Source organism: Brachycentrus maculatus, unplaced genomic scaffold (assembly GCF_059751285.1).
Source record: "Brachycentrus maculatus isolate JH-2025_06_01 unplaced genomic scaffold, ASM5975128v1 h1tg000501l, whole genome shotgun sequence".
Classification (NCBI taxonomy): domain Eukaryota; kingdom Metazoa; phylum Arthropoda; class Insecta; order Trichoptera; family Brachycentridae; genus Brachycentrus; species Brachycentrus maculatus.
Window position 1 is genome coordinate 101,388 of NW_028281247.1, and position 18,709 is coordinate 120,096.

Below are 18,709 nucleotides of genomic sequence, written 5' to 3' on the forward strand. Positions count from 1 at the left end.
ATGAATGCCACTTTAATTAACACAATTTTCGTTGATTAACAGAGAGAGTGCGTAACACTGAGGCATTAGTTTTTCTGACGCTGGAAAAAAAACTTTTATCTCAAATGGATTGGATCCGAGATAGATGGGCACGACTTTACACAAAGAAAAGTGATAAGATTAATTCCATCAATCGCCATCTTGCGCAATCTCCTCTTGATACATATTCGGGAAAAAGTTGCGTCCATTTGAAATTCAAGCGTGCGCCATCCGTCTGGGACTCGAGAACTATAGTATAGGGTAGGAAGGGAAGGTTTCGTACGGCGCCGTTAATGCTACTCGGGGGATTAATTTGCCCCACCACGCAAGCTGAACCGTTTGTAGTCTGAGCATCTGAAGGTTCATTACCATACGACTAAGCGCTTCTCAATCTGCGGCGCGCGGATCGCTGGCGGCGCCGACGCGATGGCGCTGGTGACGCCGACGTCTCGGCGCTATTGGTAAATTGGTTTCCAAACGTCAACATTAAAATAATCACATACCTAACTAACTAACAAACTAACCATCACGCCGCTTCCCCACAGAGGTATATAGAGGATTCAGAAGGCTACGTAGAGGATATAGACATCAGTCTGTCTTTGAAAACAAACTTCGTCTTATCCACATTCATACGTCTCCTCATACATACCCGTCGATTATAACATTTCCTTATCTTTCACACTTTGAACTTTGACACTTTTAACAATTTAAATACTTCATTTACAACATTTTGAGTATCACTAAAATATCGTTTAGATGTTTAGATGTCAAAAAATAATATGAAAAATAACCTATTTAATTGAATGTTATCCAGATTCAAGAACAAGTATTTAAACACACTCAAAATGTTGTAAATAAATTATCTGGTCAAATTATAAGCTAAAATAATAAAATGAAAAGGATTACAATCCAGGACTCGGACCTCACATACAAATATAAGAGTTTCGGCATACACAAACAAATTTGTTTTACTGTTCTTTCCTCACTCATTCGTCTTCTTTGTTGCCTCCCCCACTTTACGACATCTTCCATCTCATATTTCTCTTATCTAGGTGTTCCTTATTCTATCTCGTAGACTCTTGCCAGATATGCTCCTTAGTCTTAATTTTTGACACACTTCATTCAAATTCATTCAAACCGTTATCCGCACCCCTATGGTGCATAGGGCACTGCATCATATAAACGCAGTGTTATCTTGATCGTTAACTCATGAAGGAAAGGTGATCAGCCCTCCGCTTCCGGTACCAGTCCAAGGTAATATTGATTAAATATAGGAGTGAAAAAATCACTTAAATTTATTTAACCCCCCCTGGGAATCGAACCCGGGACCTCCAGTACGGTAGCCGAGCGTGCTGACCATTACACTTTTACCGCATTTTTTTAACTGCGGTGTCCGCTCTGCATTCAATCCCAAATGTCATCATAGGTCGCACACAAGTTTGTATTTCATGTATTTTAATTTTTTTGCCAATCTTCCTTCAATATCAGAGTTATTCCAAAAATATAGTTTTTAAGTCTTGTATAAATTACACTTTCAATGCATTTTAAAGACAAACAACTCTTATAAGCTCCTTAGAGTCTTCCTTTCTGCCACTTTTTGAGCTTTTTTGTGACTGCGATGTCCGTTCTGCTTTCAATTATATCTGATCTTGACTTTAAAAACTATTTTTGTACTTTATAAAAAGTTTAGAAGCTCTGTGTTCAAGGAAGAGTAGATCCGAAAAAAGCCAAGCCTATGTTCATATTATATATTTGTACGAAAGCTTCTCCAAACTTCATGACGTAAAAATCCATATTTGAGAAGTGAAATGGGTAATACACATTGCAAATACCAAAAAAGCACGATATAAGAAAAAAAAACAATGAACAAACGTACTGAACAACGTGACCTTTATATGTTATGAGGGTTTTGTTGAAATAATATTTTTGTATTGTATATATTTCTCTTTCTGAATTACGTTATCGTTTCGTGCGTAGCTTGGTTATTATAATTAGTATGTTTCATATTCTTATCTTTACTCATGGCAAATAAAAACCTATCAGCAAAGCTGAACTGGAAGTAGACAACTAAATCCTGGTAACAACCGTAATATTTTCAAGTGAAAAATGTAAAAAGTAGACTGAATGCTGTTATAATGCGATCCATCAGAATAATGTGTCAGCGGCAGGCCGATGTACGATAGATGTTCAAATTTCGAAACATGTATTTATCCTTTGATTTACAACATTTTGAGTGTGTCCAAATACTTGTTCACAAATCTGGATTATCTCCAATTATAGGAGTTATTTTTCATATTATTTTTTGACATCTCATCAAAGATGAAGAAGAATATGGAAGCTTATGACGGCCCTCACTCCCGTAAATGCCCAAACATCCATATTCTTCTTCATCTTTGATGAGATATCAAAAAATAATATCCTTTGATTAACATGTTCTATCACATGCGAGTTCTTAGCACCGTATATGGTTGACTTGAGTTGAGAAAACTTTAAAAAGCTTCCATCACATTGTTTATCATAGGTAGAAAAGTGAATTTTAGACGAATAAAAATTTATCAAACAAGCTAGCTTTTGACTGCTCATAAGTCCTGTTAAAATCCAGATTTTCACATTTTTCTTCATTTTTGTTGAGATTTTAATTAAATAAAATAAACGATGGCTTGAAGAAAGCGATAAAAGTAAAACTGCATTTCTTAATTATTAAGATCGATCCAAAAAAAAGCTTTTGCCGAAAAACATAGTAAAGCTCCTCTAATCTAAAATTTTTTTGACTGAAAGCATGGTCAGAGTGCAAAAAAAAATGTCGGATTATCAGAAAATGCAGCAAAATATGGATTTAAAATAAAATGAACTAATTATATCCGAACTAAAAAATGACTGGATGTATCGTTTTTAACATAAAAATATTGCAATAAACAGCACAAATGCTGTTACTTTTATTGAAAAAGAGAATAACAATTAAAAATATATATGGATACAAAAATTAAGAATATTCTTCTATGGTAAAAAAAAAACTTTTACAAAAAAATAATAAAATTTTATATGATAAATGTTTTATACTCAAACATATGTATGTGATTTTTTCTTTATTTAATTTTTTTGCGTTTCACAATAAAATATAAATAATAAATAATAATAAAACCCCAATCCACACCCCAATGGTGCATAGAGCACTGTGTCTTATAAACGCAGTGTTATCATGATCGTTTTACACATAACGGAAAGGTGAGCAGCCCTCCGCTTCAGGTACTAACCAGTCCATGGTAATATTGAATAAATATGACAGTGAAAGAATTACTTATATTTATTTTTATCTCCCTTGGGAACCGAACCCGGGACCTCCAGAACGGTAGCCGAGCGTGCTGACCATTTCACTACGGAGGCGGACATTACACTACGAAAATATAAATACATAAATATGTAAAAAAAATATTATAGCAAAAAAGATCCCACAAAGGCATGGCCTGTGTGTGGGTATACATTATATTTTAGGTTATAGTAAAGGGCACTCACAAGAAATCAATAGATTTTATCAGAAATAAAATAAGATTAAAACAAAACGAAAAATGAAAAAGATGAAAATTAAAAAAAGTTAGCAAATACATTTAAGGTAACAAAAATAAACAAAAAATCTTTCTCGAATAATTAAATTTTATAGTTTCCTAAATTTCAGTTAATTATTGATTTTGTTTACATAATCCTCCATCACGCTTCTCTTATACCCTTTTATTATTACAATGTATTTATTAACAGCGAATATCACGAATATAAGTAGAAACTTATATTTAAAAAAAAACCGTTATGGTGTTTCTTGGGGGTTTTATCATTTAAAGAAGCAGTCTAACCAAGGGTGAACGAGAGGGGTTCTATCATACAGTAATAACATTTCTACTCGATGCAAAACTCGGGTAACTTAGTATATTTTTACATGATAAAATATATTTAAAATCATCCCCTTTAAAAGTGCATTTTGAAGCTTACGGTAATGGAAGTGAGAAGGTTCGTGATATTCGAATGCTGATCTGATTCATGTATTACCGAGACGGTAAATTACACTTGTGAAGTACACTAAAAACGAGTAGACGATTTACTCCGCAGAACGCTTTAAGCGATTTTACAGTATATTTCTAAATAGATTAATTTCCCGCATCTACTAGACACTTGAGTTTTCAATCTAGTGCTTGCAAACATATTACAACAGCTGAATATATGTAAATGTGTATTTATATATATTGTCCGCCTCTGCGGTGTAATGGTTAGCGTGTTTAGTTACCGTGCAAGAGGTCTTGAGTTCAATTCCCAGGGGGATCAAATGAATTAAGGTGCTTTTCACTCTCATATTTATTTAGTATCATCCTAGACTGGTACAAGAAGCGCAGGGCATCTTGCTTTCATTCTATTAACGATGAAAACAACACTGCATCGCTACGATGCAGTGCTTTATGCACCATTGGGTGTGGAAAAGGGTTTAAAGAAGATATTTACACAATAATCTTTAGAGAAAATGCATTTCTTTGCTAAATCATTTCCATGATCTCCTTTTCTCCAACGAAATATCAGTAAAATATCCTTGAGATATTTTACTGATATTTCGTAGATCTCCTGAAAAAATATAAAAAATAGTTTGTTTGTTTATTTACTTATTTGAATATAAAACCTGTCACAAATTCTCAACCACTGTCAGACGAAAATACCAAAGCTATCAAACTTACAACTAACGTACCAGAGGAATCCAAAAACAGTTCATGTATACTACAATACATCTTTCATACATGTTGTATCCATGAAATATGGATCATTTACATATTTGCAATATGGGTGTTAAATAATAGGCAGAATGATAGATGTGTATAAAATGATCACACAGACAACTAAATGCCAGGACTTCTATCTCATAAAAACCATTGACACTTCATCTGAAATTGAAATACCTTTGCTTAAGTTTAAATATCTTTGCAACATTTTCAGTGTGTCCAAATACTTGTTCACAAATCTGGATTTTCTCCAATTATAGGAGTTAATTTTCATTTTATTTTTTGACATCTCATCAAAGATGAAGAAGAATATGGAAGTCTGGGCATTTACGGGGCTGACAACCGTCATAGGCTGGTTTAAGTGATCACATACATGAGAAACGCCAGAAAATATCATTTTCATTTTTATAATTTTAGCTTATAATTTGACCAGTTTATTTATTTACAACATTTTGAGTGTGTCCAAATACTTGTTCACAAATTTGAATAAAAGATTTTCCGCTCAAAAAAAAACTTATTTTCATCTCACCAATAGATGTCTCTAGTGAAGTTCTAGCGATTCAAGAACAATGTTTCTGAATTGGTTCATATATATATAGAACTTCCAAGAATTTGAGTAAATAATGTGGTTGTCAATAATGGGTAGAATTAGTGAATGTAACACGTGTGTAAAATGATCACTTAAACCAGCCTATGACGGTCGTCAACCCTATAAATGCCCAGACTTCCACATTCTTCTTCATCTTTGATGAGATGTCAAAAAATAATATGGTTTTAATTTAATTTATTCTATAAAATCAATAAATATCTTAAGTATTCAATATTTTACACCGAACTGGTGTAATGATTCATGACTATTCGACCCAATTATAACCAAACTGGGTTTATTATTCATGTCTAGCCGACCCAATTATAACCAAACTGGGTTTATGATTCATGTCTAGCCGACCCAATTATAGCCTAAAACGACTGTTTTCGTCCCAAGAATAGACAATATAATTTTTCGAAAAGAAATGGGGCTTTAAAAACACTCATTAATTTAAAAATTCAGCCTTGTCATAAAATAGGATGCCAAGTTTCTCAAACTGTTCAGAAACTCGATTAGGACGCCAGAAGAAATTGTCCCAAGGTTCTGTAGACTTAAGAGGAGAGCTCGCAATTAATAAATTTATGCAAAATTTTATTTGATTAAGACTAGTTTTTACACAACACAAAATAAAGTCTCAAATATTATGGAGCAGTGAAAGGTATTTTATTGTTATCTTAACGAAAGTGTAGAAGAATATATAAGTTTGGGCGCTTACAGGGCTTACGACACGTCAAAGGCTGGGATAAGGAATCATATACACGTGTAATATTCATCATTAAAAAGCACACTTTAAAAAAAAAATGAAGTCATATTCATACTTTTATTGAAAACATCCTGCATAGTGCTATTTCTTTGGCAATATCAATGGTAAGTAAGTTTAAGTAAGTGAAATAAGTAAGTTTATTAACTAAGTTAGATTATTCTCGAATGATTTGGCATACGAAGAGATGCCTGAAGATATAATTTAATTTGTAAACATGAATTACAAACCAAAATTATGAAAATAATTCAGCAAACAAATGCGTTCGTAGTTTTTTCAGTTAATATTACGTGGTAGCTATTAGGCTGTATTTTTTTTAGAGAAATCTCAACAGTAATGTGATTTGCATGTTTGTTGGTAAAATCAAATATGTTTGTTTTTTAAACATAGATGAAGAAAAATATATGTAGAAGTCAAGGTATTAACAGGGTTTATGATCTATCTTAGGCTGGTTAAGTGATTAATTTACACACGATTGACAACCACATTTCTGAAAGTTTTGAATATCATACATATATCATTTTATCTCATGACAATATACATTTACTTTGATTTAAAAAATTATGATATTAACATTTTGTAAGATTTACGGTAGGATTTTTAAAACAAGCTGTCAAGCTTTATGAGTATTTCAAAAATTAATATTGAATTTCATATTATAAATACATAAACGTACTTGAATTTCCCAATTCTTTGATATTTTAATAAACGTTCATAAAATTGCTAAGGATATTTCAATTGCTATAAAAAAGTATAATCCATGACGAGTTAAAAGCATGAACTATTGGAGAAAATCCAGTTATGGAGTCAAGAGGTATGAAGAAGTTTCAAGTATAGGTAGATATATGAGTACATATTTTAAAAAACCTACGCTTAAGGTTTTTTAAGACTGGCGTCTTAAGACGAAGAACGAATCCCTATTCCGGCGTCGTGGGATAATTTACGAGGCAAAGTTAAATTACCTCGGCAGTTAACCGGTGGAGGGTAGTTAACTCGGGCCGTTCTCAACAGGTTGGGTCCTATTCTGATTTACATGTAAATGTGTTAAAAGTTCGGTTTATGGCCGTTTTACTATCGCGAGCGCCACTGCATAAATTTGTATTACAGAAGAATGCCAAGTCCGAAGAAAACTACATTTTTACTGCGTGTAATATTGTTTATTTTCATATAACAATGGTTAAAATTTTTGGCATAAGGGTAAATTGAGGTAACTGGAACAAAAATGTTTTGGGATTTCTCGGAAAACATAAAGTATTTACAATTGTATTTTTCATATATTTTTTTATAATAATAATGAACTGCTTAAATTCATTAAATTTAAATTCATTTTGTCAGAAAAATTATATAAAATAGCTAAATTGTTCGAAATCTTATAAACCTAAAAGGGTAATTCTATTCCCTGTCCTTTCCTTTTCTTCTTTTCCTATCACTGTCATCTCCTTTTCTCTGTATCCCATCCTTGTCTCATGTCTCTTCTTATATAATATGGACTTTTCTTATGCATAGGAGTGAAGAACTGTAATTGGTACTCATGATTTTTTTGTATTCTGATTTATCGTATATTGTAACTGTTGTTTTTCCTTCCAATAAAATAAAATAATAAAAAATAAAAAATAAAATTATGATTTTTAACCCCTGCCTTGTTGTAAAAATGACATGAATTTTGTCTTACCCTCCACCAGTCTGATGATGTCAGCAATGATAAGACTCGGTCACTGGTCAAATAGAATAGAAGTTTAAAAAAAAACCTAATTGTAATCAACGCTGAGTTTAGCATCATCGATATTTTTTTAATAAGGTCTGTTTATGTAAATGGTTAACGCATGTGGAACGAACAAGTGAGGAAAGAACGGTAAAACGAATTTGGAGAGTTGAAAATAAGAACAGAGGAAGACTGAGATGGACTAGGCATGTTCAAGTATTTTAAATTGCTCAGATCAGGAGTTTTATGATCGGTTGGTATTTATAAGTAGATCCATGAATGTAAAAGAGCCGAAGGATTTTCGCAAAGACAGGTTTGTGTGGCATTCTATTCTTTCTACCTACCCCTGCGGGGAAGCGGCGTGATGCTTACTTTTGGTTTTTTATGGTTTATATATTTACATGTATGCGCTAAGGCGTTGATATGAAAGTTGTTTTCATTTACAAATGTAGAACTTCGAATAACTAAAATCGCTCACTCCTTTCAAGAACGTCATAAATAAAAAACTTGATTTTTTAGGAAAACGTTTTTAAAGTTGAAAAATACAATACAATGTATTAAAAATAAATATCAAGCCACTTATTGAACTTTTACTATGCAACAGATCGTTTTAGGTAAAACCTGAGGGTTTTTTCTGAATTTGAAAAATATTTAGTAAATTTTAAAAAAAATTATTAAACAAAACCTTTTCTTTTAAGTGCAAAAACAACACTTTCGACCCTGTAGCGGGTAAATATTATGTTAAAAATATGCCTCTTTTGCTGTGATATGGTACATTTTCTGGGCATTCCGAAAACATGCACATCTGAAAATTGACGATTATTGATTTATGACCTTCTTGAAAGGAGTAAGCGAAATGACAAAAGATAAAAATTTGCTTTTAAGTAGTTAGATAAATTTATTTTATTATTTAGATTTTACTTTATAAAAAAAAGTAAAAATGCTGTTCACAAAATTAAAAAAAAAGACGCATAGACTTTGAATTAGTCTGATCAAAATTACTTCAGGGAGTTGAAAGTTGAGAGAAAAACGGGAGAGAATGATAACTTCTATAATTAATATAATTCTAAGTATTTTAAATCAGAATCAAGGGGCATTCGCCAGTTGATATGTTCCGAAAACATATTAAACATTTCAGCTGACTGAGCTGCCGTAAATTTGGAAAGGTGGGACTACCCAAGGATTTTGCAAGGATGCCATCCGAATATTATACCGGGATGAAATATGTACGCATTTTATTATATGTGTCACGGCATACGTCTTGCTGAATGTAGTTGGAAGGTGACAGTCGGGAATTTATGTGCGTCACGCGTGCCGCTCCCGGCAAAAAACGAAATGTGCAAAAAACAAATTGTAGTAGTTTTCCTCTGTGCCCGCCAATGCCAGGGAAGAGAAGGATGTGTTTTAGTAGCGACAGGAACATATTGCCCGATTCTGGCACACTCACATTCTGTCTGGAGGTACAGGAATAATTCAAATGAAAAACATTATTAATTTATGTTTTACTTGGTAAAACGTTTCACAATAGATTTTCAAACATAGTGGTACTGTGATTAAAGAAAACACTTGTTTTTTACCACTTGAGTTTTATTCTAGACTACATGTTTCAGAAGTTAAACTTCCATCATTCAGGTCTGTATAATAACTATGTTATTATATGTTATTATACATATGTTATTATACAGACCTGAATGATGGAAGTTTAACTTCTGAAACATGTAGTCTATAATAAAACTCAAGTCGTAAAAAACAAGTGTTTTCTTCAATCATTGTAACATGTCTTACCACAAAGTTAATGCCGAAACAATAAATAAAATATAGTGGTACTGTGTTTGAAAATCTATTGTGACACGTGTTTCGATGCAATATGCATCATTTTCCATTTCAATGAAGACCAGCATTTGAAAATTATGCAGAATGCATCGAAACTCATGTCACAATAGATTATTAAATTAGGTCCTTACTTTGTTATGCTTAAATTTAAAAAAAAGATACAGATTCAAGAATAATGTTTCAAAAATGGTTCAAATATATTTAGAACTTCCAAGAATTTGAGTAGTGTGGTTGTCAATAATGGGTATATTTGGTGAATGTTACACGTGTGTAAAGTGATCAATTAAACCAGCCCGTGACGGTCGTCAGCCCCGTAAATGCCCAGACTTCCATATTCTTCTTCATCTTTGATGAGACGTCAAAAAATAATTTAAAAAAGGAAAGCTCAAAGTGACTACTGAATCGATTAATGAATGCCTTAACGATTTGACATTGCAACGAAAAGTTTATTAATAACCGATGAATTTGTAAAATAATGAAATAGTCGATGAATTTCAAGTTTATTTGTGAGCATGATTTTTGAGAGGATATTTTATATGTCTACTTTTCGCTTTTTTAACATAAAAATATATAATGTACGTGTTAAACCACTAACCAATATTTTAGTATACCGGTTTCAAGATGAACTCGTCTTTTTGTCAGGAAAATCACTACACCAGCATGCAAACAATACTAAACGTCACTTCCAAAGCCTTATTTACAAACTACCAAATATAAAAACCAGTAAGTGTGTGAATTGTGCTATGGATGTTACTACAATTATAAAAACGCATTTGTTTTATATTTCGTAAAGAAACAAGTGTGTGTATAGTGCTGTGGTAGTGACGTGTAGTATTGTTTGCATGGTATTGTAGTGATTGTCCAGACAAAAAGACGGGTACGTCTCGAAACCGGTAGACTAAAACTTCGGTGAGTGGTTTTACTCGTATACTTACATACATTGCTAACATTTTTATAAATAAAAAAACGAGTAAAAAAAATGCTATAATTTTTTTAAGTATTAATATTTTGTCCGCCTCCGTAGTGTAATGGTCAGCATGCTCGGCTACCGTTCTGGAGGTCCCGGGTTCGATTCCCAGGGGGGTTTAATAAATATAAGTGATTTTTTCACTCTAATATTTATTCAATATTACACTGGACTGGTACCTGAAGTGGAGGGCTGATCACCTTTCCTTCATGTGTAAACGATCGAGATAACACTGCGTTTATATGAAGCAGTGCCCTATGCACCATTAGGGTGCGGTAAGGGTTTTATTATTTATTTTTAATATTTTACATGTTAAAATGATAAAAATAGCCTTGTTTTGATTTCCATATATAATTTTTAAAATAATAAAATAAAATAATAAAATTCATGTGATCATTTTATATTAATTTCACGCAAAAATAATAGATTCCTTTTACTGGACCTTATATTATATTTTGAATATAGCGATTGTGTCAATATTTTCCCTGCCTTTTTCGTGGATTACAGATATATAATATTGACTCAATTTCCCAGAAGGAGTAGTCTTCTCCATTTTATCTCATCCCCCATACAACGTTTGTTAAGAAACGATGTATTGTGATATATTGTGATATATTACGATGTATTGTGACGTATTTCATTTAAATATAAAGGAAACTAAATCACATAAGCATATCCCGAAAGAAGACCGCGAAGTTAGTAATTTTGATGACAAAATTGCCAATCGTTTATAAGTAACGTCGATATTTTCAGTATTTCATTTACTTGCAAAGAATACGTACGTATATTTATGAACATATTAACGTTTTTTTAGCATGTCAACATAGATAAAAAAGAACATCAAGTCCGGGCATTTACAGACCTTGTGACCTGCCATAGGCTACGTCAAAAAAAAGTAAAAACAACTCCTAAGTGGAGATAATTCAAATTTATGAACAAATACTTTGACACACTCAAAATTTTATATTTACATATATTCATACAAACAATATCACCTTTTCCACGTTCATGCATCTCTTCATATATTTATTTACATATTTTGAGTGCTGACCTGACCATTTATAAGTACTTGTGAATGTCTTTACTCAAACCACCAATCCAAGTTTCCAAGGTTCTTAAAAAAAGTGAACTAATCCAAAATAAAATTCACCAATATCCAAAATGGAGTAAGGCGTGAATACTTCAGTAATCCAAGCAAGCGCAAAAGTCCCGAAAATAAATATGCAATATATATGATCGACAATGGGGAGAACGGTGAATGTTACACAAGTATATTAAGTGATCGCTTAAGCCAGCCAAATGCCTGGTCGTTAGCCCTGGAATGCTCAGACTTCCATCTTCTTTCATTTAAACGGAAGAACATATATTTCATATCAATATTATTTTTTGACATCTCATCAAAGATGAAGAAGAATATGGAAGTCTGGGTATTTACGGGGCTGACGATCGTCATAGGCTGGTATAATCACTTTACACACGTGTAACATTCACCAATTCTACCCATTATTGACAACCACACTACTCAAATTCTTAGAAGTTCTATATACTTATATATGAAACAATTTGGAAACCTTGTTCTTGGATCACTAGTACATCACTAGAGAAATCTATTGGTGAGATGAAAAGAAGCTTTTTACTGAGCAGAAACTCTTATATTGGTATGTAAGGTCCCAATCCTGGATTATACTCACATACATGATAAACGTCAGAAAATATAAAATTTCACTTTTATAATTTTTAAATAACTCCTATAATTGGAGATAATCCAGATTTGAGCACACTTAAATGTTGTAAATTTCATATCAAGTTGAGACATTTTTAAATTGACATCTCATCCGTAGATTGAATTTTTCATCGTCTGATATAATAAATAACATTAATATTGTTACACCATGTCTCCCTAAAATAAAAATCTGAAATAGAAGCTTTATGAAAAATGGAGCTTTATAGGAAAGTTCCCTGTGTTCACGAACAGCTTCCGCTTTCATTTATATAATCTCGTCTGGCCGCAGAGTATTCTGCGAGAATTAAAAATAGCTTGCTCGGTAATTACTCCTCAAGCACTTTAATTACTCAAAACGAAAATAAAAACATTGTTATAATAAGAAGAAGGGTGCTTTTTGCTAAGGGTCTAAAATGAAATGCTTACTCGTTGCAAGACATTAATTGGCTCTTATATTTCTTGCGAAAACCGTATATTTATATGATGTATATTTTTTTTACAATAAAAAATGTAAGTTGTAGAGAATTTTAAGGGTGAAACGTTAATTAAACGTTTTTTTTAAGTGAGTAAAAAACGGTTCTTATTAATTGATTCGGCAGTCACTTTGTTTATTTAGTAATTTAACAGTAGTATTTACCACGTAAAACTTAATTTAAAAATTGATATATATTTTTAGAAAGTGACTGCTGAATCAAACAATGAAATTTTCAGAATTCTAAAACACAATTTTTTTTAAATATTTTTACAAGCGCAAATAATGCAAAATAAACATTAATTTAACAAAATTTAGAGTGTGTCTAAATATTTGTTCACAAAATCTGCCCAGGTTCCCTAAATGCCCAAACTTCCATATTCTTCTTCATCTTTGATGAGATGTCAAAAAATAATATAAATTTAACATATTACCAATATCAATAGACTTGTATGAATTCATCAAAATAAAACTAACTAACAAACCATCACGCCATTTCTCCGCAGGTGTAGGTAGAAAAGCCATATCAATGTGTCTTTTAAATCAATGCACGCCACTTCAACATTCATGCATCTCTTCATGCATACTCGCCGATTATTCCGACTCATGACCTGACCACACCCAGGTATTTGAAATACTTGATCTTGCAATGACCCTTCGGAACGTGCAGCTACGAGGGGGAGAAAAGTGCAGCTTTTAAATTTTATAAGTCTTAAGATGGAGGTGTATTTCAAACGTTTTGAATATTGAAAGCATTAACTTTGTGGATCATATTGATATATTATTTTAAGAAATAAAAAGACTTTGATCCACTCACATTTTTATTAATAGGCTAATAAAAATATGAGTTGATCAAAAACCAAAGTCTTTTTATTTCTCAAAATAATATAGTGCATTTTAAACCCTGAAAATCGAAATCGTCAATATTGAAATAGTATTTGAAATAAACTTTATAAAATAAAATAAAACTTTGCTTTAACCACTTTTGTATTATAAGTAAACTTTAACCTAGCGGTTTCGATAAGAACCTTGACATCATCAGGGTTTATTAATTTCTAATACATTTAAATACTTACAGTTAATTACATTCCCTTACCTAAGACGTGTGTGGAAGTTTTTGGTAAGGGAATGTAATTATCTATGAGTATGTTAATGTTATTAATGTTTTCGAATTGAATAAACCCTGATGATGACAAGGTTATTGTCAAAACAGGTAGGTTAAAGTGAACTAGTAAAAAAAAGTGGTAAAACCAAGTTGTTAAATTTTATTAAGTTTTTAAAATGTGCCACAAAGTATCTGCAAAAATTAATTAAATAAAGTATTTGAAATACTTGATCTTGCTAAGTTTTTATCAGCTTTTTTTTGCTACTGTTACCAACCACTTCGCAACCTATAAGTATGTTCCAATATCCTTACATTACTCATTCGTTAACATGCCCAAACCATCCCAACAAAACTTTTCTAAATTTCACCGATAAGGCTTTCCTTAAGCTTGCATTCTTTCATTATATCCTCACCCACATTCGTCTATGGGATCGCATTTCAACGACATTCAGTATTCTTTCGTCCTAATTTGTCCAAACCTATAATTCAATTCCAATCATTAGGGTTAGAACCAGGACTCCATTGTGCACTGCCAATTTAACATTATACTTATTAATAAATATAATATTACAATAAACATACATACCACAAACGCGAAAAGTACTGCAGACCAACAAAGTTGTATTATTATTACCTGAAACAAAAAAAAACATTCCTCTAATGTTTTTCGCAGATACTTTGTGGCACCTTTTATAAACTTTATAAATTAAAACAACTTTGTTTTAACCACTTTAAAATGAAGTGAGTGGACGTATTCACTGCGCAATGCTCAATCAAAGCAACATTGAGCAGTTTTCTTTCCATTTTTTAAATGAAAATCACATTTTCAAATGGTGTACGGAGTGCGTGGAAGTTTTTGGTATTGTAAGGGTAGGGTAATTATCTATAACCTAACTATGAGTAACTCAATGTTTTAGAATTAGTACATATACCCTGATGATGACAAGGTTCATGTTGAAACCGGTTGGAAAAATTGTACCAATTAAAAGTGATTAAAACAAAGTTGTTTTATTTTATAAAGTTTACAAAATAAATATTTAAATATCTTTACTCCATGTGTAAATCCTAAATGTTTGTATATATACATATATACTTACCGGTTAGGTAAGTTATACATATTATCTGTTTATAGTAACACATTTTGCGTAATTTGACCCATTCGATTAAGTTAAATATATATCATAGGATCATCCAGTAAGGAAAACTAGAAACATTTATAAGAGAAATACCAAATTAAAATTAATAATAATAATAAAACCCTTATCCGCACCTCAATGGTGCATAGGGCACTGCGTCATATAAACGCAGTGTTATCTTGATCGTTTACACAAGAAGGAAAGGTGATCAGCCCTCCGCTTCAGGTACCAGTTCAGGGTAATATTGAATAAATATTACAGTGAAAAAATCACTTATATTTATTTTACCCCACTTGGGAATCGAACCTGGGACCTCCAGAACGGTAGCCGAGCGTGCTGACCATTACACTACGGAGGCGGAAAATAAAATAAAATTAATAAATTTGTATTTCTTTTTCTACGATATTCTAGCTTGTTTTGTCCGACTGACTATTTCTGATTTTAATTGAATGTATTCTTTATCGTTATATAACATTTTCATAAATATTAGCCGTGTAGTATTAGCCGTAAAAAAATCAAATTTAAAATAGAATATAAAATAAAATATTGTTGTAAAATAGTGAATATATTGTCTTTATGCACCTGATATCTTTAGAGTATGAGTTATTCTACACATATTAAATTTATGATCAACCAAAACTATTCTGTATATGTTTTGTCATTCTGCAAAACTAATCGTGTTATGGATAATATGTTTCATTGCAAGAAAATAAGTTTAAATGTAATACGTGGAAAAGTGTAAAATGGATTCACTAAAGAATTAACAATAACAAGAATTAACAAAAAATATACAATAATATAATAAAAATGAAAATGGTATTTTCTGGCGTTTCTCATGTGTGTGATTATAATCCAGGATTCGGACCTCACATACTTATATAAGAGTTTCTGGTTAATAAAAAGCTTCTTAACATCTCACCAATAGATGTCTCTAGTGAAGTTCTAGTGATTCAAAAACAAGGTTTCTAAATTGGTTCATATATAAAGAACTTCCAAGAATTTGAGTAGTGTGGTTGTCAATAATGGGTAGAATTGGTGAATGTTACACGTGTGTAAAGTGATCACTTAAATCAGCCTATGACGGTCGTCAGCCCCGTAAATGCCCAGACTTCCATATTTTTCTTCATCTTTGATGAGATGTCAAAAATAATAATAAATATGGGAGTCGAACACTGCAATATATCATTCCGAACATTTTTAATTTGTTGCCGATGGATGTAAGAGATCAAAAAAAATATGGAACAAAGGCAAAATAAAGGAATGGGTGAATGATCAAGAGTTAATTTGATGAAAATTTTAAAATGTATATATTCCTAATTTTTCTCTCTTTTTTGTGTATATAAGGTTAAAATGGTTAAAAACAATAAAAATGTATTAAAAAAGAACTCTACCGCCAAGACACACAAGGTAGCTTGGTGGGTCTCTGCAAAACATTTTTTTAAATGTTAAAAATTGTGATTTAAATAAATGTATACAATTTATGTTAGTAATAAACTCGTTGTATCAGGTTCTAGCTTTCTTAGAAGGCTTCATATATGCATGATAAAGTGAATAATCTAACATCAAATTGAATATTAAGCCTTCCCGTTCCAAGAATGATAATTTCATACAAATTACCTGCCGAGGGAATATAATTTTTCTAAGAATTATAATGAACGTTTTTCCTAGTACAAAGGTTGAATTCAAAATATTTTTAGTGCACGTTTTAAATTAAGGATGAAATTTATTGACAAATGGTTGATCATAAATCAATTTGTTTTGAAAAATTATAAAATGGAAAATAATTCCCAAGTAGAGAATACTCAGTTCTGTAAACAAGCGTTTGGACACACTCAAAGTGTTTTTAGCAAAATAACTGGTCACATTTTAAGTTTGATACATACAAGTAATCATGCTTTCCAGTATGTAAAATTGTTGACGAAGAATCTTACATACATTTTCAAAGCAGTGTCAGCCAATTAAAGAGCAATATGAAATATAAAGGAATATATATATATATATATATATATATATATATATATATATATATATATATATATATATATATATATATATATATATATATATATATATATATATATATATATAAATATATATAAATATAAATAAATATATATATATATATATATATATATATATATATATATATATATATATATATATATATATATATATATATATATATATATATATATATATATATATATATATATATATATATATATACACATATACTGGTATTTAAACTTTACATAAAAACACATCCATGCTTAATGCATACATAAGAGCAAGCAGGTATATATTACAAGAGTAATGCGAATAAGTGGGCATAGCGTGAATTATGCCTGATATAACTAACCATACTTCCATATTCTTCGTTATAAATATAATTCTGATATTTTCGTTTTTGTATTTAAAGCTTAAGTATACATATATAATTAAAAGAGTAAAGAAAAAGAAAACCTTTTGAAACACTATGATATTTCAAAAAAAAAAATTAATGTTTACAAAGTATTCCTACTAACATTTTTGCGGTAATACTTCTTTGTTCATATGAAAAGAAACTACCATTTTGTGTACTAGAAATATTAATATTTTAATAATTAAAAACTTTTAAAGATTACACAGCTCCTTAGAAGATGTAATTAATATTCCAGTTCATGTGGAACAAACAACATTCCATCTTTGTGGCCAAACTTTTAAACTGGCCTTAGAAACTTGAAGTTGCATCTCAGCCATGAAATAATTACAGGAGAGTATTTCTATAACGTACAAAGTATACGATCCCCTTTGCAAACGTGCAGTAACGAGGGGGAGAAAAGTGCAGCTTTTAAATTTTATAAGTCTTAAGATAGAGGTACATTTTAAGCCCTGAAAACTGAAACATCAATCTTGAATACTGAAAAGAGTCTTTCTTCACTTTTTTGGTGGTTCAAAATTCTTTGAAGCTAAAATTTTCGGTGTTGAAAGATAAAGATGATCTTCAAGTTAATACTGTGGTTTATTTTCTCGGGCGTTTAGCAGTTATTTGAAATGAGTTTAGTTGATAATTCAATATCCCATTTATTTTTTTGGTAAGATACTATATGCTTAGAAAATAAGTTAACTTATAATTTATGTAAAGTTTAAAGTTATATCATATAACTTTATTAATATACCTAAATAACTTCATTGCTAACAAATTATTTTTATATAAAATATAAATATATATATATATATATATATATATATATATATATATATATATATATATATATATATATATATATATATATATATATATATATATATATATATATATATATATATATATATATATATATATATATATATATATATATATATTTATGTATATAAATATATATATATATATATTTAAATATATATATATATATATATATATATATATATATATATATATATATATATATATATATATATATATATATATATATATATATATATATATATATATATATATATATATATATATATATATATATATATATATATATATATACATATATATATATATATATATATATATATATATATATATATATTTATATATATATATATATGTGTGTGTGTATGTGTGTATGTATATAAAAAAGATAAAATAAAAATGAAAATGAAAGAATTTATTTATG

At 30.3% G+C, this 18,709-nt stretch overlaps 1 protein-coding gene across 1 annotated transcript in view; it reads right to left on the bottom strand.

Moving 5' to 3' along the window:
- Positions 1-383: 383 nt before the first annotated feature.
- Positions 384-18,709, bottom strand: part of LOC148301921 (alpha-2C adrenergic receptor-like) — a 98,017-nt gene continuing 79,691 nt past the window's right edge. Inside the window, exon 3 of the mRNA XM_088272492.1 lies at positions 384-473. Coding sequence (XP_088128618.1) covers positions 384-473 — 90 coding nt within the window. The remainder of the gene's footprint in view (positions 474-18,709) is intronic.